Source organism: Rhea pennata, chromosome Z (assembly GCF_028389875.1).
Source record: "Rhea pennata isolate bPtePen1 chromosome Z, bPtePen1.pri, whole genome shotgun sequence".
Lineage (NCBI taxonomy): Eukaryota > Metazoa > Chordata > Aves > Rheiformes > Rheidae > Rhea > Rhea pennata.
The window spans coordinates 25,632,650-25,656,610 of NC_084702.1; the positions used below are offsets into that span (position 1 = coordinate 25,632,650).

The 23,961-nt window shown below is 39.9% G+C and overlaps 1 protein-coding gene across 1 annotated transcript; it reads right to left on the reverse strand.

Moving 5' to 3' along the window:
• Positions 1 to 18,586: 18,586 nt before the first annotated feature.
• On the reverse strand, positions 18,587 to 23,560 carry CZH9orf40 (chromosome Z C9orf40 homolog). The gene is made up of 2 exons (XM_062600472.1): positions 23,214 to 23,560; positions 18,587 to 19,878 (listed from the first exon to the last, which is right to left on the reverse strand). The coding sequence occupies exons 1-2, from the start codon at positions 23,514 to 23,516 to the stop codon at positions 19,720 to 19,722; spliced, it is 462 nt and encodes a 153-aa protein (XP_062456456.1). The 5' UTR covers positions 23,517 to 23,560; the 3' UTR covers positions 18,587 to 19,719.
• Between the last annotated feature and the right edge of the window lie 401 nt (positions 23,561 to 23,961).

The following is a 23,961-nucleotide window of genomic DNA, read 5'->3' on the forward strand; positions in this document are numbered from 1 at the left end:
CTGAAATAGGCCCCAAGAGTGCTGCTAAAAATCCTATTATGCCTGGCCTGGCCTTAGATGTCTGCAAATAACTTGAAATCAAGATAGAACTGATATAAGCATTAGCTGGTTTCCTGGTCAGATCCTCCAGTTGGAAGCAAAAAACATCTCCATGACAAGAAACAGATTTGAGCCTTCTGCTAAAAACAGCCAGTTCAAAACCTGCTGCTCTGGAAGCAGTGTTACCTTTGAGAAAGTTTGGATATGGCTATACTCCATAATTGTGAGACATCTAAACAATGGAAAATACCTGTGCTTAATGCCAGTGGCAGCTACCTTGTCAAAAAAATGACTTTTTCATGTATTGCCAATATTACAACAGAATTCTGTATGCTATCTTTTAGTCGTCCATAAAATCGGTTCAATGATCAGTTTAAGACACAGAGCATTTAACAACTGGTCATAAAAAAAGGTACAGAAAGAAATCAACTGACATAAATCAGTCCAAATTGCAGGAAAAAAAAAGAAAACTTGTGACAAATAACAGAGCAAGCACCAGAAATAGAGCAAGAAATGGCAAATGAATCCACGTTATAGCTGCCAAAAATTGCAAAACTCTCAGTATAAAAATGGCTTTACATTGTCTTTTGGGGAGACAAAAGTTGCAGGGTTCCACTAAAGAACACTCCTTCCTGCCTTATGGACAAAATTTCTAAGATCAGTGATACAATTCGCATCATGAAGAAAGTAAAGGATTTGGTCATTTTTTATTAACTAATGCGGTAGCATTAGAAGATTCCACAAACTCAGGCAAGTTAGATTTGAAACAATTTTGTTCTAAGTCAAATTAAATTGGCAAAAATTCTAGGAGCAATAAGAAATTGATGCTTCAGGCCTATTATTCGGAGAGTCACCTCAACACTTCAAGCCTTGTTCAGGTTTCCACTTTGGAAGGAAACACCAGTGCTCCCTCTTTGTCCAACACATGATGTTAGCAAAGAGCTACTAATCAACTTACTGTTTCTAAAACTGGGTCTCATGTACCTGGCACTGAGCGATCACAGAGGTCAACTGTCTACTGCTCTTATACAAGCATTCCTCTGCCAGTGAGTTCAAAATTATACAGCAATTTTACAAAGCTCTTCCTGGTTTAAACCAGGTATATCTGTACTTATATTGGATTATAATTGCTTGCAGCTCGCACTTTACCATTATTTGACGAAACTATAAAATCTATTTTGTTTACTCATATAGCCAAATGCAGTTTTCACTAAGCATTACATGTCCTTGATCACTTGTCAAATTTCCTCTCATACCCGCCAAATCACATAACTGCACTGCTTGAATATTTTTAGTCTGTTCAGGAAGGCTCACATTTCACCTCCCATTCAAGTCAAAATGTTCCTCTGCTCCTCAAGAAAGAAAAAAAAATAGAAGAGAAAAAAATCCTGTTTCTGAGTTTCTCCACAGTGTCTGTGTTTATTAAGTTGTACTGAAATACATTTATCTGCTTGCATTTTTGCAAGCAACTCTTTCTTGCACCTTGCCTATTTCTGTCCTCTCTCAGATGGACAATTCAAGACAACTCTCCTTCATCAAGACAAAAAATGTGGAGAGCAGGGAAAGAAGGAAATTAGATTTGATATCAGCTAATAAATTTTGAGCTTTCTTTCGTTTCCTTTGTATTTTCCACAACCAGAGAATTAACAATCACCAGAGGGGTGACAAAAGACAGGATGTGTCTCAAGTTTCTAAAGGAGAAAACAAACACAGTTTGTGAGATCCAGCTGGAGGAAGCATGAAAGGCCCCAGGAAGTTGCAGTTTCATATAAGGCTGTATTAAACTGCAGCACTACAAAGGTTAAAGGATGTGAACCTCCAACATTGCTAGCCTCTGGAGCCAGGGGATCATCTGCTGTTACTCCTGTTTGTCTTGTTCCTTTTGATGTGTTGTTTATCCCATGCAGTAATAAATTCCTTATAGGCTTGACTTAAGTGTGCAGCAGTGCTTGCACACATTGCAAGGCCGGGATCTGAGGCAATCTTCCCAGGAGCTTGAACACCATTTTGCAAGCAGCAAGAGTGCCCATCCCAGCCCTACTAAAAAAGCAACTTCCCTTTTTGGTGCTACTTCACTTTTGAATAGAAATCATCCCATTCACGCTCTTAATGCCCAGCCTCATAAGCAGACATCTCAGCCCAGCTGAAACCAGGATTAGCCATGGCCCGGAGGTAGCTGCAAGGAGCTGTGAGGATGGATACATTTCCTTCTCCCTGCACCCCAGAGGCTGCCCAAGAGGCTGCTTTGCACCAGGTCTGTCCAACCTACTCTTCAGCCTTGTCTACCAATTCAACCACTTACCAGCTGTTTTACAGACTAGGGGTTACAAACAAAGGTGAGGCAAACGAAGGGCCTCACCAGTCATGGGGAAGGATGCATTTTGTTAGCATCTGGGGGTTTCCTAGCATAAGCTCCTCTACACTCTCTTTGGGGGTTATATTACATCCATAAGACATAAATAGATATAGTGCCTTATAGCAGTAGGACTGTGATCAAACCAGATTAAAACCGGTAAAAAAAAAAGAAAAAATCTACATCCATATTCCAATCTAAGCAATCCAGCATTATCCTACTGGCACTAAAGTCCTGTGCATCACTTTTTGGAGAAATGACCAAGTTTCTCACCACTTTTGCACATATGGTGTCTAGAAAAGCACTTTCATACTGTAAACATGTTATTTTTTGATACTGCAGAGTTAGCCCAGAGACACAGCCATGGCTGTTTAAGGAGTTCCAGACCATCACAGCCGAAACCATTGCAGACTAGGCAATGAGTGTCAGTCTGATTACACATTCAGGACACTCCTCATTAGCAGTAATGCAGAAGAGGGCTGAACTCTATTTTCATCACCTCATCTATCACCTGAGGTTTCCTAATTAAAAAGAAAAAAAAAGAAAAAAGCATGAATTTCACTGTCAACCCAAGGACATGAGCTTTGGAAGCAGTGACAAGACATCAAAAAAAACTGTAGATTTAAAAAAAAAAAAAAAAAAAAAAAAAAAAAAAAAAAGCTTTTTCTAACTTGTATTTATCAACGCACAGCACCACAGTGTCTAGCTTTGTCCCCTGGTCAAAAGAACAATAAGAAATCTCAGAAATTATTTTTAGATGCCTCCTGCTGTTCCTCAATAATGGGCAGAGGAAATTGGACAACTCAAAATGGTATGTAAAACAAACAGCACTATGGAAGAGAAATAAAGCAAAGCCAGCCATAAGAAAATGGTAAAAGCAATTGCATATTAAATGCAGTCTTTCTTGAGGCTTAATAACTTTACTTAGCGCTTTTAGAATTTGTAGCATACCACAACCTCATGAAGAAAGATACTTCTGCCTCACACACCCAACAGGGCTTCTGTTCTTTTAGGACTTGCAGGAGAAGATTCAATCAGCTCTCAGAAACTGAATTAACATGTCAGAGGAGTGAATATTTATATAAAAAAGAATATAATTCAAAACATACAGTGTGGATCATGAGGATTTACTTAACATGCAAGTTATACAGAAATACATTTACACATTACCAGAATCAGGGAAGTGTTATACATAGCTGATAGAGCAGGTCCTGGTGGAAACAACATTGACGGAAGATCAAACCTTGCTAAGCCACAACCACTTCAGCTTCCCATTGTGCTGTGAGCTGACTGGACAGCCTCAAAGAGGTTAAGGCAATGATCCAAAATCTGGATTACCTAAACTGAGCCTGCACGAGTCTGGACAGCACCCTAAAGCCTATAGGCTTGCCAGGGGCACCTTATGTCAGGGGCCCCACCTCTTCAGCTGACACGATGCTACTGAGTGAAAGCGGAATTTAAGAACTGATCCCCGGAAAGGAAGGACAAGTCATCTGGGACAAAGCCCTGGGCCCTGCTCTGAGTGTTTGTTGCTCACCCTACCCCAGTCCTGGTGCTTCACGTTATACCACAGAAGACCCTGTAGGTGAGATGAAGCTGGTAGTGGTGAGACCTGAAGAGAAAGTGGCTGCTACCATTTCTTTTTCTATAAAACCGGATCCAGTGAGTGCACACCACACCCTGCCTAATGGAGTGAGGCCTCAGAATATCAACAGAAATGTAAACCAGACACAAAACCTGTCAAGACCAAGACAAATTTCATGTTCCAGTATCCTATCTGAATTCAGCCTGAAGAGCGTAGCTTATCTAGCATCTACTATAACTTCAATCTTTTCTTCCTCATAGCATATGTTCATCTGATATAACTTGCCTGCTGGAGGACTGTATTACTATTTTTTGAACATGGCTGTCTGATTTAAAATACTCATGTTTTTAGTAGAATTAATCATAGTGTTAAAACAAATGTAATAATTGCAAAACTCTTTTCAGTTGTCCCACGCAATAGAACAAGAGGCAATGGGCAGAGACTGAACCACAGGCAGTTCCCCCTGAACGTGAGGGGGAATTTCTTCCCTGTGAGAGTGACGGAGCACTGGCACAGGTTGCCCAGAGAGGTGGTGGAGTCTCCTTCTCTGGAGATCTTCAAGGCCCACCTGGATGCAACCCTGTCTAACATGCTCTAGGTGACCCTGCTTGAGCAGGGGGGATGGACTAGATGATCTCCAGAGGTCCCTTCCAACCTTACTGATTCTATGATTTTAAGGATATAACATTCATTGCCTCTTTTTTTCTGCTGACAAAATACCAACCGTGAGCACAAACACAACCAAACCATCATCATCCACTTTTCTGTTTTTTTCTGAATCATTCTCAGTTCAAGTCTCAAAACTACTCAGCTGGAAATAAATAATAAGAGTCATAAAAATTTCTTATGGGACAGAGTATGGAGAGCCATGAATAATAACGAAACTGAAGCAATTCTACTTTATAACTGATTATCTCTAAACTGAAGTGAAGGGACCCTAATTATATCTCAGGTCCTTCACATCTTCTCCCCAGAATATATCTTTGCTGTAACGGAGGAGACCATCTCACCATTTAGTTTACTTCTATTGCTTTGTCAGATGCTTCTGATTCCTTCCTCACACTGCTAATTGCAAGTTCTTTGCAGACAAAGGCTACCTTGCCTTTAACAAATGAACTTCACTGTAACTATAAGCTAATAAGAGAAATGAGACTGGAGAGTCTCAACATGGTAGGCATACAAGTTCTCACTGGCCTGGCACAGGCACTTTCACGCTAGTATAGAAAAGACACAAGAAGAGTCTTACATGTACCTCCCTTTCCTCCTCTATTTATGAGTTTCCTACTGGGAAGGTTCACATCAAGCTTAGGCAGCTGTCACCCAACCAGCTCCACACCGATGCAAACTACCAAGGGGATAAATCAACCTCCTCACCCCAGGCCCTGTCGCCCGATTTGCAACACCAGCCCTTTTCAGAGCTGCACTCACAGAAATGTGAAGGCATTTTCACCACTCTCTTTGCACAGCTGCAGCCTTCTCCCAACAAGCCATCCTGTACTGCAGCCCCCCTTTAAAAACACTAATGTAAACTGAAGATGATTCTTGCCCCAGACTGTTAAAATCTGTTTTGTTATTTCTTGGCACCTGCCACAGTGGTCACACAGAGGGAAACGGGAATGCTTTGAGATGACAGAGGAGCTGCAGGCTGTGGCTGCCTTTGTATCAAACCCTTCAGGTTCTCCATAAACCCATTAAAACCAAGGATCTGATACCTAGCAGGCCAGTAGTCAGTCATCTACACTCTACTGTATGTAGAAATGACACAGGAGAGATGGATTGCAACAAAAGGTGCACAAATTAGAACAAATCTGTTGTTTTCAGAACTCCAGAGACTGCACTTGATACAATCTTAACTATTGTATGCGTTTGTAAAGCAATTGAAGAAACTCAATTAATAAGAGTCTTAAATTTAAGTCATCTTTAAGAAGTTTTAAATTTAAAGTGTGTGTTGCTCTGCTTTAGGTAAATATTGCACGATATTTGCACAAATATTGCCACTATATGCACAAAGTCTGACTGGTTTCAGTATTATGTGATGCTCTTATATGCCAACATCATTTTGAAAAATGGAACTTTGGCACATAAATCACTTAAACGTTTTTGAATACATTATTTGCAATCACATGTAGAATACTTTGTTCACTGTCCAATTATGTCCGTGCATGGAGAGATCTTTACCAAGACCTCACATTCATCTGTAACCTACAGAAATTTTCATCTTGTGTATCTGCCACTTCTTAAAGCTAATAGTGACTTTTTGATTTCCATTTAGGAAGTACAAAATGTCACAAATTAGAAGGAAGGCAACAATTATCTTCCTTATCTTCTCCCCATCCCAACAACTTAAAAAAAAGTGAAGATAGAGCTCAGAAAGAAAAAAGACCTTCCCTAGTACTGCTGTGTATGGTGCTTAAGTTTTCTTCCTGATACCGGTTACCTCCAGGGATCACATACTTCAGCATATTGACTATTGGGCAACTTCTGTGTGTCTGACCTTGTAGCAGCTGAGATGGCTACAATGCTTGTCCCTTATCAAGCCACAAAACAATTAGAGACACTTAAGTTCAAATATAACCTAACCTATTTGCTGCTTATCATGTTTCTAAATACTACTATATAAGCCCCTTGTAACTTTAAATAAGGTTGTTATAGTATAATATAAATGCATCAAAGGAAATGCTGTAAACTGATTTCACAATGTCAGAGCATATTTTTCATTACAAAAAAAGAAAAAAATGTTGATTCCATAAGCCTATTTTAAGCTTCTAAATAAGCCTTAGTTCATTTTTACAGGTAACATTGTAATTAGGTAACTAATTCCCCTTTGTTGGCTCCCTGTGGGATCCAAAATGCACTAAACCTTTAAAAATTGGCCAGTCAACTTTGGTACTAAGAAAATGAATTAGTGGTTTAACTTTTGGGCATTCACACTTAAACCCCTAGCTCATTTTTGTCGGCGTGCAAGCAGATGGTGCATATTCTGAAAACTATACTCATAAACTGTATCATTCACAAAAATATTACACTTTATGTATATTTTTTTACATTAGCAAGTATATTGGAAATGCATACTTTTGATACATTGTTACAGCATCATCCGCAGGAAATACCATCCAGTCTCCCAATACTACCTGTAGTTGTAGACTGCTGTTCTTAAAACCCCAACTTCTGAATCATATAAATTTCACTTCTGAATTTAAAAAAATATGTCAGTCAGCACAACAGTATAGAAAACTGAAATTTTAATGCAGCCAAAGGTAAATTTCTTATAAATTACATCTAACCTTTGTAAACCTCATGGCATTCAAATGGCGCTACCACCAAATCACCATACGATGTCCTGCTTGTAGAAGGGGAATCCTTTTTGCTGGAAGTCTTTCACAGCTACAGGAATACAGGCAGATGTAGGTACAAAAAAAAAAAACTGAAGTCCACATCTGCAGAGGCATTGAAGGTAACCAGCAACAAAACTAGAACGCTAAATCGTAAAACAAAACAGCAGTGAGGTTTAAGCCACTTGCAGCTCAAAGTTTTCTCTCAGTGATCAGTTCAACAAGTCTGTGCTCTCCCCAAGTCGTGGACTTTCAGATGAAGTTTGATGCCACTCAGGTGCTACTTATTAAACAGCAAGTGCAATAGACATTGCTGGAAAAAGAAAAGATTATCTAAATGCACTGCTCAGGTTAGCTGATAGCCTCATCATCCACTCCTTACCAGGAAACCTATCATTCACGTCAGCGGGACTTTGGCCTGGATGAGGACGAAGAGGATCAGGTCCAACAGCGTCTTCGCCCCCTCCAGCAACTCTCTTTTGCAGGAGGGTAGGGGGAAAACCGGGAGGCCACGGCTCGTGTGCGAAGCCCACCTGGTGCATGGGCTCCCTCTGCCCACGCGGCAAATGCCAGGCGACGCCTGGCCACCACACCTGAACCCCGATGAGCAGCGGGGAAATGTTCAAAAATAATAATAATAATAAAAAAAAACACTAGAGGAGAAAAGAAGAGAGAACTCCGCGAATGGCTCCGAAGCGAAGGGCTTGCTGCCCTCCCAGCGCAGGGCCGTCGGCTCCATCCTCCCGCCCCCGCGCCCGGCTTTACCTGCGGCGGCGGCGGCGGCGGCGGCGGCGGCGGCGGCGCGGCGGGCGCGGGGGCCGCGGGTTCGCGGCCGCCCTCGGGCTGCCGGCGGCAGCGCGGCGGCCGCAGGCGGCGGAGGGCGAGGGCGGCGCAGCGCGGCGGGGGCCGCGGGCCGCGGCGGGCGGAGAGCAGCTCCCGCCACCCGGCCATGGCGCCAGCGCGGCGGGCGGCGCCTCCCGCGGAGCCTCCCTTCACCCCCCGCCCGCCCCGCTTTATTTCCTTCTCCTGCGGCGCTTTCCATCGGTTTCCCCCGCCGGTGGGAAAAAAGGGCGAAGGGGCAGAAACCTCGGCAGGCGGCCAGAAGTCGGCGGGACGCTGCCCTCCGACCGCAGCACCCGCGGCAGCGGCTACTTCGCTTCCATCCCGAGTGCCGTTGCGTGCTTCTCGTCTTCTGTACTTCCTCACTTTTCTTTCGGTCTCTATTTTCTCATCCCAAACTACTACTCATCCTGTAATCAGTCCCAGTCTCCAGTTCTCTGGTTGCTCCACCCCAGCCTTTCATCTGCTGTTTATCTTTTGTCCGATGTTTCTTTTGTTTAATTGCTTTTATTGACGGCTGAGCCCCAATGCCCGCCAAGTTCTGCATGTTATCTAAATTACCCATCCCCTTACCCCTGGATTTTCCCTTTCTCACCACTTCTAATTGTTCTGCCCAAGCACTTTTTGCATTCCTCCTGGTGCCCAGCTCTTCCTCCTCTTCCTCCCTGCAGGAAGGAGCTCCACATTTGGACCGGGCAGTCTCTCCCCAAAGCACGGGAGCCCAGGAAGAGGGTCACCGAGAGCGCAGCAGGGGGAGTTTTCTTCTTGTCAGGTGAAGTCCCCAGCCTGCATGGTAAATCAGAGCTGAAAAGCCTGCTCAGCCCTGCAGCAGGGCCTTCTGAAATGCCAGCTGTTAAATGTAGCAGGCGCTTCACAAAAAACAAATTTTCAAAGACAAGAGGGATAATAAAGTTGTGTTTCAGCCCCTATAAAACATAATTTTCTGCTTCTTTCATTGCTCCTATCTTCCTGAAACTTCTTACATTGCATTTCTTGTATAGGAGAACTTGAAAAAAATTAAAAACTTCAAAAAAGCAGAAAACATTGCTAGAAAATTGTAGTGGGTAATAAATACCTTTCAAAATAGTAAAATTATTTTGATTCATTTTTCTCAAACAAATCCTCCTGAGTTAGCATGGAAACTTTTAGCCCAATCTCCAATTTTACAGATGTGTGTAAATGAAATTAAGAAAATGTTCTTTAAAAGGAAGAATCAGGCAAACCCATCAATGACTGTTATGAGGCTCACTCTTACGGTGAGCCTAAGTCTTATAAAAAACCTTCATACATGTGTATCTCAGCACATGTAGGTGCTCTGACTTTCACTAAGACGTAACTAGGTACATATATTCCTCTGACTGAAAGCAATTTCTTAATTCCAAATTTCTCCCATTTCATTTTAAGTTGTGCACCTTCCTTTAAATGTGAAAAATTCTCACTCTTCCTGGAATGAAGACTCGGTATTTGTTATCTAGTACAAAGACGTAAAAAAAAATTCTGTAAAACTACACAAACCCATACCTATGCTGAAAATTCTCATGCACAATTCCCTAACACTTCATATCATACATATTTTCGCATCTGTGTTTTACAACAGACATTTCAGTAGTTCAAAGTCCACATAGCTATCGTGGTCCTTTATTCTGTTCTCTCTAAAAAAACAGAGCTACTGAGATGTTTTCTCCGGCAGTACTATTGCAGGATATCAATCCTGTTTCTACAAACTTACCTTAAAATCAGAGATATCTTGCTTGTCCATCCTTTAAACTTCTTCTTTTTTTTTCATATATCCTGTCTTCCCAATGTTTAAGTTGTTATTTCAACAGCAATGAGGCCAGCTCAGTTCTTGGAAGCCCATTAGAAATAGCACTTCAGACTTCCTGCTCTCCACATCCTAGACAAGAGAAGCACATACTTGTAGGACCATATTTATCCAAATGGAACCTTCCACTTTTTCCCAAATCTAAGAATCTGTTTCCAAAAAGAGATTTAAAAAAAACAGTTTCCACCTAAGTAGAAACTTCTACCAGCTCAGGAAGAGTTATTTATTTATTTATTTCCATGAAATGCCCATATAAGAATAAACATGCAGATACCTATTCTGTTCACCAGATTCTGTTAGAGCATACCTCCTAACCTGCAAACATATTGAAGTTGAGTGTTTTTCATCAGCTGTGTTTAATCAGGCAAGATCTATTAAAGGGGTGGCCTTATTTTAGAGTGCAAAAGCCAAAACTAATCTCCGTCATATGCACAATCTGCTTTAGAGGAAACACCCAGTTTTATTGCTTTGTCATCTCCAAACACACACTGAAGACACTGGGTTTCATAAGACTCTGCTAAATTTTTATCTTTCCCTAATTTGTGTCTTTGCACATCTACAAGAAGTGATGGAACAGCAAAGAGAGGAGCAAGGGATGAAACTGGTAGTGACTGCCTCTAGATTTCCTTTCCCCCCACCATATCCTCATCAATAAATCTGCCTCCCACTAAGCTTATATACCTTTATGTTCCAATGTGACTAAAGAAGTCTCATAAGTCAGTCAGCAATGAATGCATCAGAGGATGACACTTCAGCTACTCTTTTATGATGCTGTGGAAAAACACTGTAGCAGAGACCAGGCTATTTATAGCTCAAAACTTCTTGCCCTTCAACTTATGGGAAACCTATTGGAGTGGGCTTAAGTCTGTGCTCTATTGCATATTTCACTGTATGTGAACACGGAATGGTGACTCCAGGTCTCCTGCAGTACAGCTTCCCTCCTGGTGTCTACCACATACAGATATTAGAAACTAATCTGACAAAAAAAGCTTTTCCAGGAAGGAGAACATGGTTTCCCTCCTCAAAAGTAACTTATTTTTGATCTGAATTAAGAATGACACAATGCAAGCAGGCATAAAAATGTCTATCAGCTTTAGTTCCTGTGATGAATGTGCTTCAACAGAAGGCAAGAAAAAGGCAATCTTAAATATCAAGTCTTGAATATATAGGCGGGACACCACATGGTCTTGGAGCTTACAGTGTTTTCTCACTCAGATCACTCACTAATTGAAACAGGTGGTTACCAATATCTAAACATAGCTTGAAGTCTTTCAGGATAGTTGGGTTATCACTGTACTCGAATGAAAGAACCTTCCAAATGAATAGAATTATTTCAAGAATTTATCTTAGAAGAAAATCTGATGTTTAAAAACTTTTATTAGACTGTGTAACCAGTCAAGATTGCAATAGGTGGACATTGCCAGTTTGACTCACAAATATCCAACCATTGGTTCTCCCAAAACACATCCTGTAAATACCTTTGGAGGCAGTGCTGGTCCAAGGAAGAACAGAATGTGAGGTACAGGTTAGTCTCTCAGTACTGTCATAAAATATTTTCTGTGTTTCTGGTGATAATTCCAAGAAAACAAGCATCCTCCTTTCTAAGGCAGGATGCCACTGTCCAGAATTGTAAAATAAGATCTCAGAGGGTGCCACTGATTTTGGTTATTTTCTTAAAAGAGGTAGGAAAATACATGGAAGACATTCTAAGAGGATTTGGAGAAGGAGTTCTGCAGTTTTACAATGTAGCCGTCTCTGTCTCTTGAGCAAAAACCCTTAGTAGTGACAGAGAAGCACTATGCAGTTTTGCTGGATAACAATCATAATAGAGACAAACATGAGGAAGATGCATTATGAGAGGATATCTGCTCCAGCCTGTGCTCTTGCCTCTGTATTAGATGACTCATTAGGTGATTTGTGTAGCTAAATAGAAACGCCTTAAACCTTTTCTAAGTTTCTGAGGAGCCTTAACACAATCTCTGCTTAGCTATTAAAGAGGGATAAAGGTCTGTAGAATAGTCACAGGGAACCCTGGCTCTCTTGTCACTTTGTTTTGTCATTCGTTGTATCCCTCAGGTTGGTTGAGAGACGACATACTAGCAAAATATTTAAGGGTACTCCTGGAGGATGTGGACTCTGATTTGTCAACTCTGGCCTGGGTCAAGTACTAGTTTTAGAGATTCCTTGGTGAGATTTTCTTCAGATGGAATTCCAGGACTTCTGAAACTTCATCTTGGAAGAATTTTCAAAATTTACTCTGTTCCTTCCTGTCTTGGGGCCTATACAGGCAGGTTTGGCAGCGTGCTAGTAGTTTGTGCTAGTATTGGCACTCAAAGACATGCCAAAGCAATGCTTCAAGCCTTAAAGGGGGGGGGGGGAATCCTAACCAAACCATTAAAAAAAAAAAAAAGGGGGGGAAAAAAAAAAAAAAAAAAAAAAGGGAAAGAAATAGCTTTCAGATGTAGCCACTGCTCGCTCAGGTGAGTCCCTGCCACTTGTCTGCTGGGTTTCACCCGCTGTGCCAGCAACTGTTCCCCATCAGGCACAGCCCTTGTGCAGCACCATGCACAAGCAATAGGGTCGATTCACCCTACGGGCTGGACCTGCTCTGCAGGGCGTCGCTTAGACTAGCTCCTACCTTGGTAGGAGCAGCAGGTGGGAAATAGCAGGCAAAAAGGTCAGATAGAAAATCGAGATGCTACTGCTAGTTAAACAGGGCTCTGTTATGATGATTACTGCTTTTACACTGCGTTTCAAGGAGTGATGGCACACCATGTGATAGAAATAGAGCCTATTGTGAACCTTCATACTGAGAATTTGGCTGTTTGCTGCTGGTTTCTGAACAGTTTCTCCTTCAGGTACCTGTATTTCTAAGAAGAAAGTAAAATAAAATCAAGCCTAATTTGCTTTAGTGAATAAAGCGGTTGATTTTGGATTTTTTTTCTGTGCCAAAAATTCCTTTCTGAAATGGAATTATTTTGCTACAGCCCTGTGTCTTAATGTTTACGTTATATTTAATACCCATTATTATTATTATTATTATTATTATTAATAATTATAATTAAATTAAAATAAATATAATTAAATAATTATAATTATTTAATACCAAAGTGTTGGGCCATATAAGACTATATGCTTATAAGACTATAAGCTATAATGTCTATGTACCATTTTAAATGGTAGCTTTTAAAGCCACAGTATTGCTGTGCAAGCACTCTCCTAAGTGCTCCTAAGTGCTTCTTTCATACAAACAGGTATTAGGTGTTTTTGCTTTCTGAGAAAAAAACAATCAGCCTGAGAGGAAATGAGTTTGGTTACATCCTCAGCTCAACACAGTGTGGCTCCTTCTTTTTTTTTTTTTTTTAAAGATTTTGTATGATTATGCAATCCTTTGCTGTCTTAAGAAACCACGCTAGAAAAAAAGACTGTTGTTTCCCTGGCTGCTTGAAACTTCAGATAAAATCTAAGCATCTGTTCTTGTAAATGCTACCACAGTTACTGCCTACTCCTATAAGCTGTCCTGAAATCACAAATCCCATATAGCATTACTACACTGCATCTGCAGGACTCTGAATCAGAAAATTTTAAAATGTTTCAAAAATAAAATGTCAGTACTCTAACTTGTAGTAAAACAGTACTGATGAAATACAGAGACCTTCAAAATCGTATCTTTAAAAGGTAAAATGTTTCTAATTTTTCATACTGTAAAAGAGAATTTGATAATGCAGTTTTATCACCCTTTTAAGTCAATGATAGACACTAATAGCCACTATGCAATGTGGCCTAAGAAATTTGAATAATTTTGAATATTTTAATTACTGAATTCAATATTGAAATGTTCGGCCTTAATAAATTAGCAATTCTGGCCTCAGAATGATTCAAGAACAAACAAATAAGTAAAAACATATGGTGGTCCAATTTGTGGCTGGAGTCTACTCCACCACTGGAGCACTGACAAATCCAGGATATTCCTAGATAAGCTGCACAATACGAGGTGGCGGGGGGGGGGGAAGAGGGATGCGCTGAAATACAGATATGAGAATCTGCCTTGCAGCTCAAATTAATGACAAAGATAACTATTCTGTCTTTTACGCTATTTGCAAGCACAAAAATGAGTAGGTACTCACAGTGTTTGACTCAAAAAGATGTTGCCAACCAAGTTTATCCTTAAAGCTTTGAGTGTATATATATGCATCATATGTGTGGACTCTAAGAAAAAATACACATTCTGGACCTCAAAACCATCAGAATTCCACCCTGAAGCCCCTTCATGTCACTGAAATGAAGCTATTTGGATATTTACATACCCAGATTTACATTATTAATGTCCAAAGTAATATTTTTGCTCGTTAGTCATTACTTTTCCTCTCAAACCAACATATGAGTCCAGAATCATACTTTCAGGTGTGTTTAATACAGAGTGATTGTTATGCCTTCAGTTTCAGTATGAGAAGCTGTAAATTTTCTCTCCTTAGTCTTTGGTACCTCTGTATTTGCATATTATAAATTGGGAAATACAGAGATTTTCCTGAATTATACTTTCCTATTTTTAATCACAAAGGTTTCTACAATTCCTAAAAGGTTAAAAAGAGAAAACTAGTAAATATTAAGAGGTACACACATGAAACATTTGGTGGTATTTGATCACAAAAACCCACTGTATCTTGTAACTGACAATCAAGAAGCAGTAGGATTTTGATTGTTTACTCTATGCCAAAGTACTTTTTCTCATAATAAGTGCTTTTTATGTAATTAGAAGCAACATTAGTTTGTTTGAAATACCAGGAAGAAAATGAAAACAAATTTCATATTCCACAGGAAATATACACTTTTTTTTACAATATCAGGTTTCAGAAAAAAAGAACATTTGACATTTAGGGTAGATTCTTTGGAATTAATTAATGGTTCCTATTTAATAGAAGAGCATTGTACACTACTCAAAGCATACTACAAAATTCAACTCTGCAAGTGAACAAATAACTGTAAAAGTGGCTCATTTCTATTCATAGCTCTGCATTAAAACAAACAACAAAACTTACTTCCTTTGACTTACACTTCACTGAAGGTACCACAATATTATTTTTCTTTATTTCTCTCTCAGCTGCATATTTAGTAAGACACTTTATTTCACCCTATTCCAATCCAAACATGAAGCCTTCCTATTAATGTAAGAAAACTGAAAAAACTTCAGTGTTCAGCTAATCTGTATTCTTTTCTCATAGGGTCCTCATACACCAAAATGAAGCCAGTCTTATAAGCAAAACAAAATTACAAGAACTGACTTTTCCTACATCTTCCTCTCACAATTTTTTTCTCTCAAGTAACATTATCAGTAATAAGGAAACTACTTCTACAGTAGTGAAAAAATTGTGATCTGTATGACTTTAAGTAAATAATAATGTTTTAAAGTTCTTACAAGTGAATTAAAAGTTACATCTTGTTTCAGTCACAGGGTGTTCATTTTTTAACCAAAAGCATTTAAAACACACTTATAAATACTGAAGACTTCATTTACAAATGAAATACTGATAACAGAGATGCAGTTTGCTGCATCAAAATCAAATTCTCTAGTAAGAAAATTTTGAAATCAAGAATTTTAAATAAGCAAACTTTTATTATCACTACTGGAAAAAGTCCTATTTGATTTTTTTCATACATTTCAAATATATTTTCATCTGTCCATCAACATTTAAACACTGTCCCATGAGTTAGGCTCTTACAAACTAGCATACTTACCTTTTTCATCCCCATGTTTAACGAACACATTTCAAGTAGCCTTCAGCCACAGATCGAGATTTCCATCCAACACACAATCAGATAAAGCTTGCTTTCCAATTTTAACTAATGGAAACAGTGCTAAGAAGTAGTGACAACAAATTTCCATGTGTTTCAATTGATAGCCTTAGGGGTGGGGGAAAAGGGATAAACAGAGATGAACCAAAAACTGACAAAATGTTTTTACTTGAATTATGCTGAAGACCTTGTGTCACCTTAAAATCAGGAACTAGTGACCTGATCTGCCTTTATTTATGTACCACAGTAAGGAAATGATTAACATTCATGATGTCACTGCTCAAATTTTCAGTAGCAGTTCAGAATAAAAGCATACCCAAAACATTTTCCAGATTCACAGCAGTTTACTGTGTATGTGTATTGCCACCTAGAGAGCCAAGGTTATAACTGTAGGTATGGAAAAAATTAAGCCAGTCCAATCATATTAGCCATTTTAAAATGCTTTATTGAACATAGGCTTTGCTATGCTGAACAAGTAGTCCATGCAACTTAACATCTCCTACAGCAGCTATCGTCAAGACACTTTTGGAAAAACACAGGTGAATCCCCACGATGAATCTGCCATAAGCAGAACTAGCTTTCTAGTGCAGAACTGTTATCAACTCTGGAGCTACTCAGAAACATGTATTTGCACTCTCGTATTTTCTATTTTAAGTCACCTGTGGATTTTCCAAACAGCCACACAAACAGGTGTCTATTAAATTCTTGGCTTTCCCAACAGGAAAAAACACCAAACAACAACTGCCAAAACACCAAGAAACCTAGTAAAATCAGTCTCCATCACTACATTCAAATTATTGTAAAAGTTGCTGTGCCAAAGATGGAGTAAGCCCTTAAAATACTGCTACATCATACTATTCAGATGGCCAGCTATGCCTGCAATCATTTGTTGTCCTTCTTGTTCATCATTACCTAGCTTCCATTCCCATATATATATATTTTTTTCTATCAAGGTCCACTTAACCAAGACTTGGTCATTAATACAGCACATTTTGGGTAGTAGTTCTTCACTCTCCTGATTAGGAATGAGCTTGAACCTTCTCCTGAAGACTTATCTATCACTAGAACCATGAGCACAGTACAGATTAAGTAACAAACTAACCCTTTTAAATTAGGCCTTGAGGTTACAAGGAGAAACAAGGAGATAATAATGCTAATATACCTGGGTGTTTAAATCTACTTTGAAACATTCTTCCACATCAGCAATGTACCTGCTTCTGATCAGTCTGCTCACATCCAAATTGTGTTACCCCCACATGCAACGCCCTCATCAATTTGGGCAATTTTTTTTCTTTTTTTTTTTTTAACTCAGACTTTGTAAACATCAGTCATATGCACTTGCCATTTGACTAATTTATCACGTTTTTTCACAATGGCAAAATAAAAATAGATATCAAGGACAACAAGTCCTACACCATCCTTCAAAGTACGCAAGACAATGATTTCATAAATGCGTACCAAACCAAATGCAGGTGAATTTGCAAGCCTCAGTGCAGTGAAGGACATTCCATTCTAAGGTCTCTAAGCAAGAGCAATATCCAGACTGACTCAACCTCCTAAGGAAGTCTTTTGACACTGAATGAACGGAAATGGACTCTAAATCCATCCCCAAAAAACAATCAGAATAAAATGATGCATCAGTAATAGTTCTCTTTTATTATGTTTAATTACCTTCCCCTCCATCACCAAGGAATCCAAGTTTTTCAATCGAGTGACGTGGCCTATTTCTTTATTCTTCACTTTTATAGTTCTTTTTAGAAAGGAAAAATTTATGAAAAAGCAAACTGTCAATTACCTAGACAGAATACAAATGACATGTTTCTGAATGTTCAAAGGAAGATTGTCAGCTTAAAAAAAGCACTACCAAGAAGTTGGTAGACTTCTACTCACAAGCTGTCTTAGAATTTCCCTGTGATGATATTTTATTATTTTAAAAGAACACTTTCTCCTCCTATTGGATATAGCCAGAGGGAGAGTTTATTCAGAGCCAAAAAAAGCACATGCATGCAAATTAAGACATCTTTAGTTTACTTATAATTTATGTACATCACTTGAGATTTATCTCTTTGAAAAATGAAGCCAGAGGTCAAGACCAATGCCTGGTAGCACAGAGCGACAGTGTCTGGAGATACCAACCTGACAGCAAAAACATTTCTAGATCATGCTTTGTGACAGTTCTAATGCAAAGTTTATGTACTCTGTCAACATCCCCTTACATTGCCCAGCCTTTTATACTACCCAACCTCTCAGACACATTTCAAAAATTTTTCCAAAGCTTTTAAGTTTGCTCCTACTTGCAATCAGATGAATGGAAAAAACGAATCAGCTCAGCAAATGCTCTGAAAACAGCCGTAACATTCCATCCCATAACCCAGCCTCCGGGACTGGAACAAACCACGAGGAAGGTGTTTGCCTAGAGCATAATTGCACACAAAGTGCTCTGAAACAATGGTAAAACCTTTAAATTTTTAAAAGGATAATTTATTTTGTTATAGAAGAGCATATAAGGAAGACATTTATGAATTTCCTTTGTGTCTGGTGAACATATAAAGAAGCAAAAGACTTTTGACACTGAAGTGCAGCCTACCATTTGGACTTTCTGTATAAAAGCACCAAGTAGATCTTAATTATAAAAATGTATCTGCATAGATACTAGCTAATATTGGGAAATATTGGCTCCTGGGAACAAGTTTCCAAAAGCTTACTAGTAGGGTTGAGAAAGTGATGTTTTAAGCAGAAGACCTAATAACATGACAGAGCTACAGAAGCAACAGTCTTAAGAAACAAAGTCAGGAAATTCAAGTAGCAATAGTCCCCAAAAGTTCTAACACACAAAGGCAAAACTTTATTGTTAACAAATACATTATTAAAAATTCACAAGTTGCCTTATTCGGAGATGATCCCAACAAAAATCCCAGATGTACTCACTCTACTTAAATACAAATCACATTTTCAAGGTCTGACAGTCTGTCAATACAACTTTAAATTTCAGTCTATTATCGGAGATAAGTATTTTATTATAAATTAAAAAAAAAGATAAGGATTAACGTCATCATTCACAATAAAGATCCAATAATTCAATGAACTTGTGGGGGAAAAAAAAAAAGAAACTGCAAGATCTGTAGTCTGCAAAAACTGGACCTCAGTCAGTTAAGTTTGAAAAAGCGTACATGATAATTTTACACTGCACTAACTTTTCTTGACAGCTTTGCACATGCCTATCATTGCATTACTAGTTGGTTCAGGGCTAATGTAATGAAGAGTAAGAATAGCATTAACTTGGGAATGGACCAAAACCCCAAAAGCTAGCGGCTCATTGCTTTGGGCGATCACTAGGAGACTGTGAAGCAACTCTGAGAACACTAACAGCTTTCAGAAGAAAAGAATCCCTTTTTCTTCCCCCTCCCAACCACAGCTGGTTTTGGTTTGCACAGAAAAGGGAATGTTCAGTTTGGTTTTGGTGGGATCTTTATTTTTTGGTTTAGCTATTAAAGGGAAAAAATGCACTAGGAAATTCTGCAGTTCTGGGGAATATGTTTTAAAATAAATCCACAAGATAAAGATTTCACTTCCATGTATTACAATTACAACTTTTTGTTCACGACAGGCGGAATGATTTTCCATTTCTTTCCTGTATGTTACATATCAAGCTGTTTCTTAAAAATAACATCCAGTTACAATTTTCCGTCATTTTCTTTTCGTTTGCTTCCATGTTTTCAAGCATTCTGGCTAGACAAGCATAGCATCTTCCTCACTGGATAGATTAATTACCTCTCCAGCCAGCTTACTGGTAAGTTTTTAAGAGTGATTCTTTCACCAGCTTAGACAACTCAATCTTGCTTTTGCAGACTGATATTAACACTTTTTCTTCAAAAAGTCAGAAGCATGCTAATTGTTCTCCCAGATAGAAAAATTTGCTTTCATGCAAATAGATGTACAGCTATAAAATAACTGATCAGGTCTCCATTTCAGTCTCCATGGTATCAGTCCTTGAAGGAGTTTTAGTTTCCGGTGCAGTCTCTCCATCTAGATCCTGAATGTCAGATAAATCAAGAGTAGGCAACGGTGTTCTCCAATATAGAAATGAATTATATTGACAAAATTCTTCTTCTTGCTTTAAAAAGAGACAAACAAAAACAGGAACAAAATATTAATGTATATGACACCAGTAAAAGAAAACAATAAAAAAAGCTATTACAAAAGAAGCTGAGACAAGGAAGAGTTGTTCTACTGTTCTTTATGGACAGATGTTATAATTTTGTAAGGAAAAATATGAACTATTTTTAAGGAAAACACCACAGAAAATCTCAACTATAGTTTACTTCTACCATTTCAAACAACTTTGCAAAGGACTACTGTATCAACTCTGGGAAACACTAAAAACTCCATCAATTTGTTCCACTTGGAGTATTTGGATGGAACAAGGTTGAAAAACTTCTGCAATTTTTTAAATACTTTGCATATGTAAAAATTGTTCACTACCTTTTCCTCTCACAATGCTATATGAATTTCATACACATTTAGAAGACTCTATGTTGAAAAACGTATGTAACTATTTTGCATCTACTTAAAGAACAGTATTTGCAGAAAGCACTAATGAGGGTTTCTACCATGTGATATTTCCTCTTTTCTTTATCCACATTTTGTATATGAATACAGAAAAGAATAACCAACATTTGTTTTTGCAACAAGAAGGGGAAAGCTTAAGACAAGGTAAGCTGTACAGGAAAAATTTTGGAGGAACATGGATTTATCTTCTAGCTTACCGAACCACAGATCTTTTTTCCCCCCCTTCTCTGTTAAAAAATACACTCTCTGCTTATAATCTTATGTCATTATTAAAATAAGAAACAATGTTTCTAGAACTGGTTGTCAATCCATGCATGTTCCTATGAATGCGATGCACATAGGAAGTCAGCAAAGAAATTTAAGTCATTTCTTAAATCTTGACTACGTAGTTTTTTCTACCACATAGAAACAATGAGTAGTATCACATTCCTAAAATCAATTATTTCCAGTATATATTGGTTTCTATTGTTTCTAATATGTGATCAGAATTTTTAAACATTTTACTTTAACGAGTGAGTTTGAACATGGTTTTGGGGGAAAAAAAGCATTTTAACTACTAAACTGGTAAAACCAACTTGCCGTATGGCTCTTGAACAAATTCATGATCTATCTGCTGGTTTTGTAATAAAATAATAAAAATCGTAATGTCCAAAAAATCCCAGTAAGTATTGACACTAAAGCCTCTCAGCACTGGAATAACATGGTGCTTTTTTAAAAAAAAAAAAAATCAGTTCCAAACAAAAATATTTTTTCTATTTATTACAACACAAACTTCTTGTAGACGACAGTTTGCAGTACTAGGCTACTTGTGTTTACAATCAAAATCTGCATTATTAAGATCTGTGACAATTAAAACAAGGATAAAAGGTGAAGACATTTTATAATAGGATTGTTGTGTGCCTAGAGACTACCACCAATGTATCTATTTGCTCACTAAGAAAAACTTCAGGAAAGTATAAAGAAGCAAAGTTCCTATTTAGTTGTGTTTGGGACAAAAAGCAGTGAAGTAATGCAGTGCCCCAAGAACAGGACTGGTTAAACAGAAACAGGAAGAAAGCCAAAATACAGGTAGCTACATAAGTATTCTTGTAAACTGAGATTTTTGTACTGCACAGTATTAGCAACAAACAATAAACAACGTGTGAAAGAACAATGAAAGATTATCTAGTGCATATTCCTACCTAGGCAAGATCACTTTTATTGAACTGTATAGGGCAGGTGGCTAACAACTTCTTTAAAAAAAAAATCTCCAGCAATGGAGTTTCGGATCCTGTTAGCACACAGCTATCCTTACACACTGTCCTCATGTTTACCTGAATTCCTTATAATACCTTATAATTTAATAAAAAGTTGCTGGTCGGATTGTGAAAGCTAGACACTTACACATCATGTGAAGTGCTTTGTATGCACCAAAAACAATCTAAAACTGCCTAACTGCAAGAACACACTCCTAATTTCAGGTTCAGATTACATATTGGATTAATCTGAGGGGCATTCCAAGTCTTTAGAGCAGCAGCATTTCAGTTTATTTTCATCTCCCACAAAGATTCAATGTGAAAAATGAGCAACACCAAACAGTGCAAAGGACAGGAGCAAACATTCAATATTAACACATAAAATGAGTAACTGAGTACTAAATATTCCCATTGAGCTAAATATCTTTCAAAACAGAATGCTCACCATATGTAGGCTACATAGAGCAAACTCAGTTACAGGATCAATTTCTATAGATGAAGTTGTTTAATTTTAAGGAGTTAATTTTCTAACCCTAATTACAAAGGTATGCAGCTATATATGCTGCAAATATAACTCAAGTGATATTTCTTTTTTGGTGAATTGCTGAATTATTGAAATTGCTCATAACTTTACTGAACAACCGTAGGAAGTTAACACTTTCCTTAAGGATGCTTATTACTCTACCAGGTTTTGCAATAAGCCACAAAACAGCAAATAATGCTGACTTAAGACATGTAAAAGTTATCAAAAATATTTGTCCTTGTGAAAAATTTAAAACATACAGGCAGGACACACAGAAGACAGGAAAAAAAACTCTTACCATTAATCACACAGAAAACAGAAGAAAAACCTCTCCTCCTAGCATTAATGAAGGTTTATTTTAAAGTGGAAATTTTTGTATACAGTATTGTACTTAGGGAAGCAAACTGTTTAAAAATACAGCCCCACAACTAATATGGGGAAATACGCAACTATACATAAAACCTGTCTGGGAAATTCTTTCAGAAAGTACCTCTGGCTCTTCACTGGGTAGGAATCCAGGGGGTTTACTGCCTTGCCTACCACAGCTAAACAACAGCTAACAGCCCTAGGGATAGGTAAAGAATCCAGTATCACATGTCTGCAATGGAGGACAACTGTTCCGTAGAGGCTGGCTCAATTTGGCACCAAAATTTTCAAAAGAGGTCTTTTCTCTCTTCCAGACTGAAAGATACGCACAAAAAGAGAGGAAAAAAAGCAGAGCTTCGGAACGAACGGTAAGCCATGAGTTTGTTTACAGATCACAAACAGGTGCTGTATTATCGAAGGACTCATTATTTTTCAAAACCAGAGACTAAAACCAGAGTTTAAACTCCACCTGACCCGAAGAGAGCCCGCGGCTTCTCCGCCTCCCTGGGTCAAACCCCTCACTTCCAGCTGAAAGGGCCACGCCGGAGGAGAGGGCAGTTCACACGCACCAAGCCCCGGGGCGGGTGCGGCGCTTCCCCCTTCGGAAGTGCCGCCCCCGGCCGCCCCCCACGCCTCGCCACGGAGGCCCCCGCCGCCCCTGCAACACCCGCCCCGCGGCACCCTTCGCCTCAGCGCAGCCGCCAACGCGCCCGGCCCCGGCCTCCCGCCCGCCCCCGGCGCGGCCCGGCCCGCTACCTGGGCGGCGGCGGCCCGCTCCTTGCCGCGGCCCCCTGCGCCTCCCGCCTCCTGCGGCGCCGCCGCGGGCCCCTCGCGCCGCCGCCGCCGGGCCGGCGCCTCGCCCGGCTCCGCCCGCGGGCTGCCGCCCCGCAGCCCGGGCCGCTTCCCCGGCGGCGCCTCGGCCTCCTCCAGCTGCCGCTTCGGCGCGGGGCGGGGGCGCCGCTCGGGCGCGGCGGCGGCGGCGGCGCGGGGCGGCGGCTCGGGCAGGCGGCGTTTGAAGGGCACGTGACACACCAACGGCTCCGCGCGCCGCTTGGCCATGGAGCGGCCCGGCCCGCGGCCGCGCGTCCCCCGGGAGCGCAGGCCCGCCGCCGCCGCCGCGGCCACGGCGCATGCGCCGGGCCAGGGCCCCGCCCCCCCCCGGACCAGGCCCCGCCCCCCCCCCGAGCTGCGGCTTTTGCTCGTTCCCCCGCGGCTGGAAACGCCTCGCTTTGAGCAAAGTTGGCATTCCCCCCCCCCCCCCCCCCCCCCCCCAAAAAAAAAGGGAAAAAAAGAAAAGAAAAAGAAAAGCAAAAAAGAACCCTCTGGCTGCTTCCACAAGACACTTAATTTGTTTATTCGACCAAAGGCTTAAGAAGGTTGGCAGAGCTCTGCAATGGTAAAGCAGCTCTGCCAATTTTAACACCGCAGTCTATTACAGACAGAGTGGGCAGGAAAGCACGTGCAGATTATTAGCAAGCAAAAGAGTACAGGGTTAAGGAAGCAA

What these genes read in the sequence shown, in the direction of transcription:
- CZH9orf40 (XM_062600472.1), bottom strand. Translation starts at nt 23,516, where the DNA reads ATGGCCAAGCGGCGCGCGGAGCCGTTGGTGTGTCACGTGCCCTTCAAA. An exon ending in AGCGGGCCGCCGCCGCCCAG is followed by an intron (nt 19,879 to 23,213) that starts GTAGCGGGCCGG and finishes CTCTTTTTAAAG; the next exon opens with CAAGAAGAAGAATTTTGTCA.